A 16,826-nucleotide genomic window follows, 5' to 3' on the forward strand; every position below is an offset into this window, starting at 1 on the left:
TTTGGTTTTCTTTTTTATATTTGACTAACTTTACGGAGTCCTATGGCATAGAGTCAATGACAAAAATGCAATATTTTCCGTAATGAGCATTTAGTTAACCTATTTAGTGCTTTGAGTGGACAGCTAATGGCTGTTAAAACTTTAAAAAAAGGTTTTTGAAAATTTTTTTAGTATTAATCAATCATAAACTTGTTATCGTGTGATGTAAGTTTGTCTCAGTGGTGACATGACCCTCCTACTTCCCACTGCAACCAAACTTAATCTGGTTAAAGGTTTTTTTTTCTAACTATTGTTTATATGGCTTCAAGATTTCGAAAAAAGTTCTACAATTTCTTGATATTTTCGTTTTATTGGTTACTTTAGACATCATATCTCCCATTGGCGTAAAGAAGACGTTCAATAGATCACAGATAAAAATTTCAGAGGAAAGATCATGTTTTAAATGGCTTCGACAATTTCTTCTCGCACTTGTTGTTGTTTTCATGGTCATTAGACTTATTGTGATGTCTCTTTGATTATCTATGCATAACAGAAATCCCTGTCTTCTCTTTGGAAAATATTTGAGCGCATTTTTTGAATTCCGTTGAAAAGTATTGAATTTATTGGCTGTTAAGAATTTTTAAAAATTGAATTTTTTCATCATCAACCAATCTAAAACTCTTTTTCGTGAACTGTTAGTCAGTCTCAGGGTTGACAGAAACCCGTCGTTTCTACTGTAAGTAAAATTTTTCTGGTTTGCGGTTTTATCTGCTATCTACTTGTTATATGACTTCAACGCCACAAGATTTCAAAAAAAAATTTTAATTTTTTTTTCATATTTTCGTATCAAATGTTACTTTTGAAATCTGATCACTTTACCCTGATAGTGATAGTTCCCATTGGTTTAGCAAAAACGTTCAGTTAATCACAGATAAAGATTACAGAGAAAACCTAATTGTTTAAATGGCTTCAACACTTGCTTCTCGCAGTTTTCTAATGAATTTTTGGTTTTTGCCTTTATTTGTTGTTGTTTTCATAGTCAAGGACTTGTTGTAAGGTCTTATTGATTATTTATGATTGACAAACATCCATTTTGTCCCATCAAGGCTTAATTTAGCGTGTGTATTGGCTTTCGTAGAAGGCTATTGAATCTAAAAGAAAATCGGGGTTCTAATGTATTTGTTCATATTTTTTGATTTTTTGAAGTCATATTGTTGTAAAAGAAGAATCACGTTGCAGTTAAGAAAATAGGTGAAAATAGAAATGTATCTGTTTGAGGCAGTCAGTTTATAGCGAAAAGTCTTAAAGTTTATGATACACATTTTCAAAGAATTTTCAAATATAAGTTTTTCAGTTTTTGTTGTTATTTTCGTCAACTTGTAACTTATTATCATCATTGAGAGATCCAATCCAATTTTTTGTATTTCAAAAAACACACTGATCTTGTGTCGCCACTGACGTTTTGTACAATATGCGGTTTCAAAAACAATTTTTGTGTGGTCAATCTTTGCAATTCTTTTTCTCTTCTTTCAGCACAATCGCGTACAGCAGATCCCATTGGTTATCAATTGTGGCCCAAGTAAATTTATTTAATCTCTCAGTACAAATCTTTTAGCTGAAATAATAAAAATCACAATTGTCTTAAAAAAACACATAAATTATTCAGATAATAGCTAATGATTTCAACGGTCTCAATAGTTTGTGTTTTCGCAACCTGTTTGTATTTTTTTGAATTGTTTGCAATTTCAGTCCGTTTCCATGGCTCAGTCTAACCAAAAACAAGTTCTTTTGGTTTAACAATGACTTTTCAGTAACTTATAAAGAATTATTTTGTTAAAAGCTAATAATATTTAAGAATTTTGGAATTTCTTGGTTTGAAAAAGGTTGATTAATTTTTGAATTTCGCCACACTGTTTGTTCTTTTTGTCGACCTGTTACCTAGTCTCATTAGGAAAATTTCCATCGGCTGCACAGTTAGGAAAAAGTAAATTTGTGAAGTTAAGGTTTTATGTGACTGCATTTTGAAGTTTTTACTAGGTGCTTTGAAATTTACATATTCAGTTTTTGCCCAGAAATTTTTGTTTTTGCTTATTTTGTTGTTTGTTTTTTTTCTCGTAGTCCCAATAATTGCATATCTCGTTGGCACTGTGATGAGTTAAGTCATTGTGTAATTTAATTAGTAGTTACGTTTTTGTAACGATTGTTTTAAACTCAAACATCTATTTTTGTTATTTCTTCATTTGGTTGACAATTAAGTCACAAATGTAGATGAGCTCGGGTCGGAACATCATGTGCAAACGCACATTAACGAGCCGCCTTGTTAGCATTATTAATCAAATGCGGTACTCGTTACTGACCTAAGGTACTCTGGACACCGCCTTCATTCTGTGCAGAGGAAGTGGAAGATGAGGAGGAGGCGAACCAGTAGTCGATACCTAATGATTTTAATTACCTAAATATTTTGTGTTTTCGAAAATTGTTTGTATTTTTTAGTTAATCTGCACCTTTAGTCCGTTTGGATGGCTTAGTCGATCCAAAGACAGCTCTTAATTGTATCTCAGTGACGTTTTGGTAAATTTATCTAGTGAAGCTTTTGATTTTTAAGACGTTTGAAGTTATGTGATTTAAAAAAATTGATCTGTTTTTGAGTTTCGCCTCATTATTTCTTCTTTTTGTCGACTTGTTACCTGGTTTCCTTAAATGAAGGTTGCATCTGCTTTTTAATTAAAAAAGTAAATTTTTGTGGTTAGGGTTTTGTCTCGTGAGCGCTCTAATGAGGCATGGCATTATGTAATTCAATTAGTAGTTTGGGTGTGTAGCGTTTTTTTTTAAACTCAAAAATCAAGTTTTCAGTATCTCTTCATTTGGTTGACAATTAACTCAAAAATGTAGATGAGCTCGGGTCGGAACATCATGTGCGAACGCACACTAACGAGCCGCTTTAATTCATCTAATTTTGATCTGAACAGTCGGAATATTATTTTCAATACTTTCAAGCAGACAGAAAACATCAGAAAAAGTCCATTCTGGATGCAGAAAAAATTTCTGTGGAAAATGTTTAGCAAAAAGTTTTAAACTAATTGTTGCACTTTTCACGTCAGGATGTAGATATTTTGTCTTTGCACTTCAGCAAAAAAAACTTTCTGTATTTTTAAGTTATTTCAATCGCAAACTTCTGAGTAGTCTTTGATACCATTTAGCGCCAATTTTCTTCTCAAAAAAATATAACATAAGGAAATTTTATGGAGTTCTTGGGAAACCTGAATTCTTACGTTTTTTTAATCTCGGAAAGAGTGACAACAAATATCTGTATGATAAGGCAAATCAATCGCATAGTTTCAGAGACAGAATTTAAAATATTCTCACTTTTTCGATGAGAGAAAACGAATGAGAAAAATAAAATTTCACATGACAAAATATATATGAAGTTTTAAAATTCTTTTACCCCTTCACCTCGACAATGGTTGAATAAAGGTTGTTTAAAGTGGGAACATCAGTCGTTGTATTTAAGCAGACATCATTGAAATTATGCTTTCGAATTTATGATCTGTAAAAATATTTGCTTCAAATAAGAAGTATTTTCTTAAAGTTTGATGACAAAAAGTGACAAGAATTCAAATATTTTCTCCGAGTTCTGAAGTTCTTTGGTAAACCATGTAACCTTTGAGCAGTAATTTAGTCTTAAAAATAGGAAAATATCAAGGATTGGTCTACAAATTTTGGTAACTTCGACATTCTTTGGTCCAGAATTTTTCAAAACTCATTATTAATAAAAAAAATTTGATGCCCCGAACGTTCAGTTTTTAAATAACTGGGAAAAGACAAAAAAGAACGGTTTGTTAAAATTCGGGCACAGTTAAAAGATTTTGTTACAGTCATTTTCCGTGCATTTTTAAAAATGTTTAAGGTTTCATAGATTTTGAATTTTGCACGAAAAAAACTGAAAGAAAATTAAAAAGAAAGTATTAGGTCACCGATTAATTCCAATTAGCTGCTAGCGTGTAGTGTGTCTAAATCGCTCTCCATTTAAAGATGGAAATTTAATGAAATTAACTAACTAGTTTTTTTGGTGATAAAAATGTAAAAAATGTCAGTTCTCCACTTTCTTTAATACGATTGCGTTTTTCCCAAATTTTTGCCCCAAAAGCGTCTTTTTTATTGAGAAATTTGACGCCCAAGTTGTTGGGTTTTATGGGGTTCTTAAAAAACTGGCGTGTAAGAAGTATTGTGGCATATGACAAAGAAGGGACACGTTGAGAGTTTGATAGCTGTTATTTTGTTTCTTACTTAAGAGTCTTAGAGCGCTGTTTTTTACCGTTTGCTCGGACTCATTTCTCCAATAGTTGTTTGTCTGTAACTCCGCCGTAGCCGCTCCCCAGCCCGGTTGAGAGAAGGAGGAGGGGAACACACCCAAAACATAATGGAAAATCTCAAAAAGTTGTTCGTTAGTTCAACTGTAGATTTTTTCCGACAGTATTTAACCCATTTCAGCGATTTATTATGCTTTGTTTTGTTTGGAGATAGAATTTGAGCCTGGTTTTTTAACCTATAGTGCTCTGCTCAAAATCTCCTATAGTTGCTCGTTTGTAACTCTGCCGTTGCCGGTCCCCAGCCCGGATGAGAAAGGATGAGGGAAACACCACCAGAAAATACAGGAAAATCTCAAAATTGGTTTTTCAATCAACTTGAGAAAATTTCCGACAATGTTATTGCCATTTTATACATACTTTTGCTCGTTAATGATCAGAATTTAGCTCGTTAATGATCAGAATTTAGCTCGTTAATGATCAGAATTTAGCTCGTTTATAATCAGACTTTAGCTCGTTAATGATCAGAAATTAGCTCGTTAATGGTCAGAATTTAGCTCGTTTATGATCAGACTTTAGCTCGTTAATGATCAGAAATTAGCTCGTTAATGGTCAGAATTTAGCTCGTTAATGGTCAGAATTTAGCTCGTTAATGATCAGAATTTAGCTCGTTAATGATCAGAATTTAGCTCGTTTATAATCAGACTTTAGCTTGTTAATGATCAGAATTTAGGCAGACTTTGACTAGGAAGCTCGTTCATGTAGGCAGACTTTATTATGACGCTCGTCCATGTAATCAAAAACGCACTTTACCCCCCCCCCCTGTGCGTTTTTAATTGTCTGATCATTAACGCACACTTCGACGTGGGTTGTCCTGTGACATGACCCCAAAAATTTTGGCCCTAGCAATGAAAAGAGCGAATTTGAATAAATTTTCATGACGAGAAAAACGTTATCATTTCGCCAAAAAAAGACATTGTTCCACATCTTTTCACTGCCCTTGTAAATGTCTTGCCAAAACCAATTCAAATGGGCCAGCCGAAAACCAAAAAAATGCTTTCAAATACCAACATGAACAATTTGAAACCAATAATCGGGAAAACATTTGTTTTTATTGGAGAAAGTTTAATTTGGCTCAAATTTTGCATCATTTCATCTTGAAAGTTTGCACTGAACTTCGTTTCTGTTGGCATAAGATTATTTTTCAGTGTGAAAATAGCAGGATCACAATATGTACTGAGTTAGGAGAGAAATTTATTTAACTGTCAGCAAAATTTGATTGCTATTTCTCGGTAAATCAATTTGTCACCATTAATTAGCGCAGTACAGTACGATGCTGTTATCAAATTAAAATCAATTTCTTAAAACAAATTGACTCAAACCGTCTCAAAAATGAGCAACCAAACACGCAGTTGGGTCATCTTTCTTTCCCCTGGATGTCCCTGTAATATGATCAGGCATGATCATGAGTTAATTAAGAAGCAAAAGAATAGAACATAATTTATTGACCAAACCTGACTAACGCTTTGACACTTTTCAAGGCCATCGTCAAACACACCTAACCCCCGATAAAAAGAAAAAAAAAGTTATACCTCAAATTCACAAGATTCGACATAGCCATCAATACAAATGTTAACAAAATCAAGCAACACATGGCGCGTTAGTCTGCGCCCGAAGGAGAAAAGACGACGGGAGCTGTTACAGGGTCGTAAGAGGTGGGCAAATTGACAGGGTATTTTGTGTGTGAGGTGGGGGTATTGGTGGTGGAGGGGATATGGCAGGGTAGGGGTAAAGTAGAGTGACACATGTCACTTGGGGGCCACTAGATAGGGTGGAGGAGAGATCTCTTCAGCTGCTCTTGTTTCTCATTTTAACTGTCTCTTCCCATTTTCATCAAATACTCAATAACTCACTCCCCCTCTCTGTCTCTTTCTATGTCTCTTTTTCTGTCTTACTATACTTCTTAATTCAGCTTTGGTTGCCATGGCTCTTGAATGTTGTATGTCATTCTTTTGCCATTCAATGTCGTATTCCATTAACTAGTAGATTTTACTACCAGTAAAAACAGAAAGGTTCTTCTTGTCTGTCTCAACTCATTTTGTGCAGCCTTCTCTTTGTCGAAAAAGCCGCAAGCACAATTAAATTGCAGCATCAAATTTCTTCAAAAAACAGTGAACCAGAAAATTTTTGCAGGTTTACATCACTTACAAAGAAAAAAACAGAGCGAATAGACTGACCAAATGATCGCGAAGAGACCTGCGTGACGTTGAAAAAAAAGTAGATAAGGAACTCAGGTGATGGTGTTGACAATGTTGGGTTGACATAACTATTTAAATTCATTTGTTTTTCAAATTTGATTGCATTCTCTAAATTTCATCATTAAAAACTTTCATTTCATACGAACTCTTTATAGAACTTAAAACTGTTGTAAGCGGAGTCACTCATATCAAGCTCACCTCAAATAGAAAGAGTTTCATTTCTGAGCTCAGCTGCTTGAAAACTGCTGAAAATGAAAGCGAGAAAACCGAACCAAAAGCATTGTTGGTATATGAATTTTTGCAGACGGAATAAAAGCGTTTTTAAACTAAGTATTAAAAAGACCTATTCAAAAATAAGAAAATAACAAAACTATTTTTACAGCAGAATTAGCAGATATACAGACTGATCTGATTATTAGACGAAGATAATGATTTAGATTTGAGATAAAAAATCTCAGAAACTCCCGTATATACACCCATTATGAAAGAAAAAAAATCAGGATATGGATCTATTCGTGGCAGCATTAATTAGAGAAGGAGTCCTAGGTCTGATCAAAAATGGTTTGCCTTTGCAAATTTTCTAGAAATCATTTGCAAAATATAGCATAAAAAATATGCATTTATACTTTTCTAAGAATTCATTCAAACTTCCGGACTTGTCATAATCATTCAATACATGCAGAAAAGAGTTTACTTCAAACAAATTTCATTCTATTTATAGCTACCTAGATTCATCAGTTTGAACCGATTATTGATTCTAAACACCATTACTTAAAGTTTTCTGTAAAATAATTTAAAGAAATGAATCAATTTTCACTTGAATGAATAAACTCGTTAAACTTTTTGACATTTCTAACTATGTCTATGGCTTCATGTTAAATTGAAATTCTAATAGCCCCACTCAGACTTGCGCTGATTTGTGGTTTTCCATCAAGACTGCTCTTAAGGATTCAACCCTCGAAGCGGGTGAAATTTTCGTGGTGGTGCCTGCCTCCATTTTCTCAGTTGTAACGTAATGAATGTAAATTTCCCTGTTCCAAATGAAATCTACTTTTGTTGCAATGTGTTTGCCAATTTTGTACATGAACGGGTTTTTGCTCAGCTAAAAACATCTTTGGCTTTCCGTACCGATCGCTATTCAATGTTTCATCTGGAGGGCGAAATTCCTCAAACGCTTTTTAGGTACACTGTTTCCTGAACATTTGCTGCCATGACTCGATGTTTTGCTACAGAAAAAGAAAGAGCAACTGTGGCCTGTCTTTGACAACCCAACTGAGTTCTTTAAGCAGTTATGAAATGTTTCGAACCTTGCAGCTATCCTAATAGCCGTTTTCTACGTAGCCAGATTTGTGTTTTGGATGTATTAATGTGTATCGAGAAAACATCAACTGTGAACAAGATATCTGTTCTCAACGGTTTTGCCAGAAAAAGAGGTGATCCCACCAATCTTCTTTAGGTTCTCTGATCCACTTCTTAGTCTCCACTCTCTGGTAACTGAAGTTTTAAGTTTAAGTCGGCTGAGGTCCTTTACAGTTTGCAATCATTCTTTTGAAAACGGTCAATCATTGTCTATATGTAGCAATCGTGCACGAATATGAATTTTCATCAAATACTCAATAACTCACTCCCCCTCTCTGTCTCTTTCTATGTCTCTTTTTCTGTCTTACTATACTTCTTAATTCAGCTTTGGTTGCCATGGCTCTTGAATGTTGTATGTCATTCTTTTGCCATTCAATGTCGTATTCCATTAACTAGTAGATTTTACTACCAGTAAAAACAGAAAGGTTCTTCTTGTCTGTCTCAACTCATTTTGTGCAGCCTTCTCTTTGTCGAAAAAGCCGCAAGCACAATTAAATTGCAGCATCAAATTTCTTCAAAAAACAGTGAACCAGAAAATTTTTGCAGGTTTACATTACTTACAAAGAGAAAAACAGAGCGAATAGACTGACCAAATGATCGCGAAGAGACCTGCGTGACGTTGAAAAAAAAGTAGATAAGGAACTCAGGTGATGGTGTTGACAATGTTGGGTTGACATAACTATTTAAATTCATTTGTTTTTCAAATTTGATTGCATTCTCTAAATTTCATCATTAAAAACTTTCATTTCATACGAACTCTTTATAGAACTTAAAACTGTTGTAAGCGGAGTCACTCATATCAAGCTCACCTCAAATAGAAAGAGTTTCATTTCTGAGCTCAGCTGCTTGAAAACTGCTGAAAATGAAAGCGAGAAAACCGAACCAAAAGCATTGTTGGTATATGAATTTTTGCAGACGGAATAAAAGCGTTTTTAAACTAAGTATTAAAAAGACCTATTCAAAAATAAGAAAATAACAAAACTATTTTTACAGCAGAATTAGCAGATATACAGACTGATCTGATTATTAGACGAAGATAATGATTTAGATTTGAGATAAAAAATCTCAGAAACTCCCGTATATACACCCATTATGAAAGAAAAAAAATCAGGATATGGATCTATTCGTGGCAGCATTAATTAGAGAAGGAGTCCTAGGTCTGATCAAAAATGGTTTGCCTTTGCAAATTTTCTAGAAATCATTTGCAAAATATAGCATAAAAAATATGCATTTATACTTTTCTAAGAATTCATTCAAACTTCCGGACTTGTCATAATCATTCAATACACGCAGAAAAGAGTTTACTTCAAACAAATTTCATTCTATTTATAGCTATCTAGATTCATCAGTTTGAACCGATTATTGATTCTAAACACCATTACTTAAAGTTTTCTGTAAAATAATTTAAAGAAATGAATCAATTTTCACTTGAATGAATAAACTCGTTAAACTTTTTGACATTTCTAACTATGTCTATGGCTTCATGTTAAATTGAAATTCTAATAGCCCCACTCAGACTTGCGCTGATTTGTGGTTTTCCATCAAGACTGCTCTTAAGGATTCAACCCTCGAAGCGGGTGAAATTTTCGTGGTGGTGCCTGCCTCCATTTTCTCAGTTGTAACGTAATGAATGTAAATTTCCCTGTTCCAAATGAAATCTACTTTTGTTGCAATGTGTTTGCCAATTTTGTACATGAACGGGTTTTTGCTCAGCTAAAAACATCTTTGGCTTTCCGTACCGATCGCTATTCAATGTTTCATCTGGAGGGCGAAATTCCTCAAACGCTTTTTAGGTACACTGTTTCCTGAACATTTGCTGCCATGACTCGATGTTTTGCTACAGAAAAAGAAAGAGCAACTGTGGCCTGTCTTTGACAACCCAACTGAGTTCTTTAAGCAGTTATGAAATGTTTCGAACCTTGCAGCTATCCTAATAGCCGTTTTCTACGTAGCCAGATTTGTGTTTTGGATGTATTAATGTGTATCGAGAAAACATCAACTGTGAACAAGATATCTGTTCTCAACGGTTTTGCCAGAAAAAGAGGTGATCCCACCAATCTTCTTTAGGTTCTCTGATCCACTTCTTAGTCTCCACTCTCTGGTAACTGAAGTTTTAAGTTTAAGTCGGCTGAGGTCCTTTACAGTTTGCAATCATTCTTTTGAAAACGGTCAATCATTGTCTATATGTAGCAATCGTGCACGAATATGACATGGCCATCCATGTGTCTAACTTTGAAGCTCAGAAACCAGTGTAGCTTCCGCCTGACTCTGATGTGGAAAAATGTCTTTAGGGCCTTCTTGACATCATTGGCATGCTTCTGAATGCTACTATGATGTCCTCCAACAAGACTTGTATGAAAATGTGACTACATGCGGCTGCTGTTGCGAAGAAGCAACGATCTCTCTTGCATGGTGTGAACCTCTGTCTCAGAAGAAAGTTCGCCAGTTCCTTGTACTAGTTGTTAGCAGCCCGTTTTAATCCAAAGATTGGTTCATTTAGTCAACACAATAACTACTCTTCACCCCATTTAACCTTCACAATTATTTGTAGCAGTTACAGATACAAATCCTCCTCTAATGGACAACGCAAGAAGGCGTGTTGACATCAAACTGGTGCATGTGTACTGCCTCACTGATATTTGAAGCACAATTCTGAATGATGTCTCAATTACAAGTGAGTTTTTTAGTCTCAAAGTAGTTCTGTCCTTCAACCTATTTAAAACGTTTTGCCATATAGCGAGCTTTGTATGTATTTTTCAACCTCACCAATGTGTACCAATTTCATTTTTCAGACCCATTCTTTCTGAACTGCGTCTCTGGCTGTGGGTGAACTCACTTGATCCCAATTCTTGTTCTCTTGGAGTGCCTTGCTCTCGTCGTTCATTGCCAGGTTCCATATTTCTTCACCTTTCCCGGCTTCAGAAACTGTCTTGGTTTCCACATGGTCACCCTCAGTCACAGCAAGATGAGTTATCAGTTAATTCTAACTAAGTTGAGGGCTTCATTTTGATTCGAAGTATTAAAAAGCATAGGTACAAAAGTGACGGTATTGAATCAGACACTTTTGCAAATCATACTTTAGAACACACACACGTATATCACATAAGACATCAGTAACATTTTGAAGTGAAACGGGCACAGGGTACATCAAGGTCACGCTAATGAACAAAAGTTCAGTCGGTAGGGAAACTCAAGTCACAGAGGAGAAACTGGCGTTGTAGTAGATGAAAGAGGTTTGTGTGTGTGCATGTGTGTGTGCAGAAGTGAGTGGGTGGCGTGTGTGTGTGTGTGTGATTGTGTGTGTGTGTGTGTGTGTGTTTGTGTGTGTGTGTGCGCTTAGCGTTAGTAGATAATGCTCAACAATCAAACATTTAAAAAATTAGCTAGAAAGACTACAGAAAACAAGATTATCTTTGTAAAATTTCACAACTATAATCAGTTTACGGCGTTGCATCTAGAAAAAGCTTTCTCAATTGAGGGTGCGAATAATTCAGCAAAAAATTCCACAATTTTAATCTTAAGTCAAGAGAGACTCTTCAATTTCAGCTTTTACTCAGCTGAAAACAAAGTGTTAGTGAGCAGTTTTACGAATTATTGTGATTTTATAGACTGTACAACTAAATTTTTTACTTTTTACACTCTCAACCAGTATAAGCTTTTATTTTGTTCTGTAAAAGCTGACGTAAGGAAAATAAGGAATAATGCCTTCAAAAACATACAAAACTCCCCTGCCGACACAATTTATTGGGTGTCTTAATTTAAAAAAGTGAAAAATGATCTGGTGTAAGGAACACATTTGTAATATAAGCAAGGTGAAATGTTTTAGACCAGACACCACTTGCAATGTTTGTTAAGGGCGAAATTTTGAAATCAGCAGTAAATCAGCAGCAATATTTTGGAATCAGCAGTAAAATAATATATCGCTACATTAAAGCCGATGCTGACAGATAGAGAACAGTTAATTTATCTACAGAAAAGAGGGCAATTAGTAGATCATTTTGTGATGAATTAGTACCTTTTTATTTAAAAGCTACAAGAATCAGTCTGAAGCTGTTAAAAAGGTCAATTTGGTTTGTTAAAAGCACGGCTCAAGCCATCGTTTCTTCAGAGATATCGGCAAGCAGAAAATTGTGCACGAAATTCAACTAAATTGCAGTGAACGCTAAATATTGATGGAGCATTGACTAAAAACGAAAAACGTTTGGGTGCACTTCTGGTCTAGCACTTAATCCAAAAAAGTGACCAAGCAAAAAATTGCAAGTATTGTTACATTGCGTCCTCAACAAGAGAAACAAAACAAAATCATATAAAAGACGATAAAAAAAACTTTCGGTTGTCTTAATTGAAGAAAAAGTTGAGCCAAAAATGATATGAAAGCATTCATGGTTGACAACTTTCTACGAAATTCAATCAGAGTTAGCAATTAAGCTGAATTTAAATTAAGTAGAATTATTTTACGTTTAAATAAATTTACCAAAAATTTTATAACGATTTGGCAATTTATTTTTCTACACAGTTTTTTTAACCTTTTTTGGCGTGATCTAAACGGTTTCATCGTTCAGAAATTGAGGCATCTGAACTGAATTGCCGAGAGTTTACTATTATAAGTAAACCAAACGCGCGCATAAATAGTTTTAATTTCGAAAAAATAAAGAAATGTATTTTGACGCACCCTGATTTCAATTCTAGTAGTGAACTGTCGGCAATTCAGTTCGGCTGCCTAGATTTGTTAACAATAAAGTAGTTTAGGTCACGCAAAACGTAAGAAATCAGGAGCTAAAAAGTCACTACATAAAACCAAATCAGTCGGGTAAACGTTTTTGCATTAAAAAGGCCGAAGGCTTCAGACTTCTTTCGATATCAATTAACAAGAAATAGAAAATTCTATATCTCATTCAGGCAAACTAATCCGATGGAAAACAACAGGATTCTTCATAAGGTAAGAGTTTAATTAAATTTCCCCTTAAATCGAAAAATCACAAGTCGAACAAAAAAAGTATGCTGCCGACGCTTGTTGATTCAAGATTTGTTGGCAGGAAAGTTCTACTCATTAACACCAGATACCACGAAAAAATATCTTGTGGAATTCAAACAAGAGTTTATTTGGCTATACAAATAAAGATCTCTTCAGTTGTCTGTTGAACATATTTGAAAATTGTTGAAAATTTGCTCCCAAAAAATTGACATCTTGTTTTCTGAGGAACTTTTAACTCAAGAGGTCTGTCAGGCAGAGAAATCGGATCTATTCTGTTTTGTCAAAAACCAGCGCTTAGTGAGTATATAACTTTTACCACCCCAGGAGTAAGTGGTATTTTCTTGCATAGTTAACGTGCCATATTACAACACATGATTTGCAAGTGGGGGGGGGGGGGTAAAACACTGCAGGGGTCAGAATAGATCTGAAAAAGCGTTTCAGATAAATTGATTGCCAAACATCTAGAACAAGTGGTACGTTATAATAAACTCACCAATTTGGAACTTTTCCCTTAGCAGTCTGGCCATGATTTGTCTGAGACAACTAAGCTGAGTGACCACCTTGTACTTGAGGGAATCGGAGTTGCTTCCTCCTTCCACAACACTGCCTGGGTCCTGCTCGTTCATATCGGAGGAATCGCCACTGTGGCTTCCGCCTCCACTTCCACCTCCCCCAGTCGTTGTTGGGATCAGACCTGGGGTACCCGTGGGAATGTATTGGGTTCCAGGGTTAAGTAACGGTAGGGTTCCACCGTGCCCAGCGAATGACTGAAAAATGTACGAACGAATAACTGAATAAGTAAAATGTGGAGACAGGAGAGGGGTATGACTTCTATAGGGGGCTCCGAAGGATTCTTTGGATCTATTCTGTTTAGACCCCCCCCCCCCCCAGCTTAATAGGCTGATATTTTTATGCCCCCTGCCAGGCGCACGTGCTATTTTTTTTACATAGTAATGTGCTACATAAAACACATAATTTGTAACTTGGGGACGTAAAAACACTGGAGGTGGGGGCAAAACAGAATAGATCCAATTCTTTTAGAACTTATTTTAGACTACTACAAATATTTAAAGTTATTTAAAACCTGTACACAATTTGAGCGCACTTTAGCTTCGATTGCTATTAGCAAACTGGCGCCAATTCAATCTTAAAATTTTGAATAAGGGCAATTTAAAGCGAAAATCGAGAAGTTAATCGTGACGCCATTGCAAGAAAGTCGAATGGTCAGACCAACAGAGCAAATATATAATTGGGCCTCTCCCATTACAGCCCCCATTAAATTGTGCCCACTATCATGTTATGGTATGTTTAACATGGTGGGGGGGGGGTTAGGTTATAACGGGAAAGATCCATAATCTCTGCAAACGTCATCGAGAATAATTTTAAAAATTCCCGAAATGATCACTTAAAAGAATTGTAAACGAAATGAGCGTGTGTTATTATGGGCCACGAAACGACGTGTTTGCGTCTTCTGCCTACAAAATTTTGATAATTTCTAAAGCCAAAATGACCAAATATTTTGGTGGTCAAGCTATAGGGCAGTGGATAAGAAACAAACTGACAATTGTCAAAGTCCAAAAAATTTACGCCTCCCATTCCTAACTCTCACTTAGAAGTTTTTTTAAAGGGGAACGGTAAACTATAATTAACTTATCGTAACTATGGTAATTAATTCAACAGATCAGCAGTTCAATAATTCTAAATTCAACTGTCCATTTCAAATTTGCACGCGTGAAATGTTCGTTTATATTCTCCCCACTTTGGTCAGGTAATAATAAAAACTCGTCATTGAAGGATTTAACAAATTGTGAATGCAGTTGTACTTTCAATTAGATGTCTTTGAAAAAATTCGTTTCCTTCGGTGATTTCGAATTTTCTCTGTTGATGTATGAGGACAATAACAGGTAAAATTAACTGAAGTCCCCACTCATTGGGTGACATTAAAACACATTTGAAATTTCCTATCTTATGGAATGTTAAGGAACCTTAAGGAATAATTACTTTAAAAACTTTAAATACTTAACCATCGTCTGTGATGTTAAAAATATAGGAACACTGGCAAAATTTTTGTTTAGCTTAACATCAACATATTTTTTCTTTCATCATTGTGCATCGCGTTTCCCTATCCTGTCTGCGTATTATAGAAGCTGATATGTTTCGAAAACGATTATTATAATTTCCAGTGCAATAGCTGGGAAAACTGCTTCCATAAAATTAAGTTCTTTTTTCTTTTTTGGCTTTGATATAAACCGCTTAACGTTCCCTCTATGAAGTACCAAAATTCTGATAGCTTGTCATGTAAAAAATTATGACTTCCTAATTCTTCTACTTCAGAAGAAGAAAATATAAACCAACTAACGTCGGACGAATTGATCTGAAACGACTGTCGTGGCTATATAAGTTAGAGGGGGTACAGGCTACAGACACTTCTATGGGTCCAAAACACTTCTGAAAAGGGTGGGGTTTGAACCCGCGATCTCGCGGATTAGAGTTGGTGCAATTAATCACTAACCTACATGGACCAGGGGGTTAGGCAAGGGGGTAAATAAGTGGGTGGTTGGTCTGCAGTTTAGATAGGTAGAATGGATTTATGTGGTTGGTATCAAAATTGTCAAAATGAACTTTTCACCTTGATTTTTACCAGCAGTTCCCAATTACTAAACATTACAAACTAAGCTACTGTTAAAGTTTAATGAGAAAACAGAAATAAACTTTCAACAAAGGTAAATGTTCGAAAAGAAAGAACTCAAAATTCGCGTCATTACCAAATTTGCTTCAGCTAAAAAAACGGTGTAATGTGAATACACCTCTCTTCGCGTCGTAAAAAAGACACGTGGAGTTCTTAAAAATTGCTTCCAACTTCGTTCGAGAGCTATTAACGAAGTCTACCTTTTGAAATTTTCTTTGAACTCCGGAAATTAGAAATCATTAGCTTATCTTAAACAAAACAATTTACAAGAAATTTAAATTTTTAATTTACGTTACGTTCATAGTGTACTGCAGATAATTTCAGTTGCCATTCTGGGTTCATCCAGCTATGTGTTCAGAGTTTTTTTTAAAATCTGGAATCCAAAATTGGGTTCTCTGACTCAAGAGAAAGTCATACATGCCTAAATTGTATTGCGCGAACCATTAACGTCAAACTGTTTCCTAAGTTGTCAAATATTATGAACTAATGAGTAATTGACATTCTTGTAACTGTGCGTTGTCGACAAAGAACTCTTGTTCACGCTGCGGGAACCCAAACTCAAAATTGCCACTTTTCTATGACTGACAATCTAGCAAAGACCGAAACACCCAACATCGATAAAATTAAGTTCTTTTTTCTTTTTTGGCTTTGATATAAACCGCTTAACGTTCCCTCTATGAAGTACCAAAATTCTGATAGCTTGTCATGTAAAAAATTATGACTTCCTAATTCTTCTACTTCAGAAGAAGAAAATATAAACCAACTAACGTCGGACGAATTGATCTGAAACGACTGTCGTGGCTATATAAGTTAGAGGGGGTACAGGCTACAGACACTTCTATGGGTCCAAAACACTTCTGAAAAGGGTGGGGTTTGAACCCGCGATCTCGCGGATTAGAGTTGGTGCAATTAATCACTAACCTACATGGACCAGGGGGTTAGGCAAGGGGGTAGTGGGGGGTTGGTCTGTAGTTTAGATAGGTAGAATGGATTTATGTGGTTGGTATCAAAATTCTCAAAATGAACTTTTCACCTTGATTTTTACCAGCAGTTCCCAATTACTAAACATTACAAACTAAGCTACTGTTAAAGTTTAATGAGAAAACAGAAATAAACTTTCAACAAAGGTAAATGTTCGAAAAGAAAGAAGTCAAAATCCGCGTCATTACCAAATTTGCTTCAGCTAAAAAAAAAACGGTGTAATGTCAATACACCTCTCTTCGGGTCGTAAAAAAAGACACGTGGAGTTCTTAAAAATT

The 16,826-nt window shown here is 35.3% G+C and overlaps 1 protein-coding gene across 9 annotated transcripts in view; it reads right to left on the minus strand.

Annotated features, from left to right (window-relative positions):
* The window catches only part of LOC142341759 (uncharacterized), a 114,098-nt gene that overhangs the window by 42,488 nt on the left and 54,784 nt on the right, over positions 1–16,826 (minus strand). For all 9 annotated transcript variants that reach the window (XM_075392956.1, XM_075392954.1, XM_075392960.1 and 6 more), the window contains exon 6: positions 13,372–13,645. In XM_075392956.1, the coding sequence (XP_075249071.1) occupies positions 13,372–13,645 (274 nt within the window). The remainder of the gene's footprint in view (positions 1–13,371; positions 13,646–16,826) is intronic.

Source organism: Convolutriloba macropyga, chromosome 6 (assembly GCF_964194025.1).
Source record: "Convolutriloba macropyga chromosome 6, txConMacr16.3, whole genome shotgun sequence".
Classification (NCBI taxonomy): Eukaryota; Metazoa; Xenacoelomorpha; order Acoela; family Convolutidae; genus Convolutriloba; species Convolutriloba macropyga.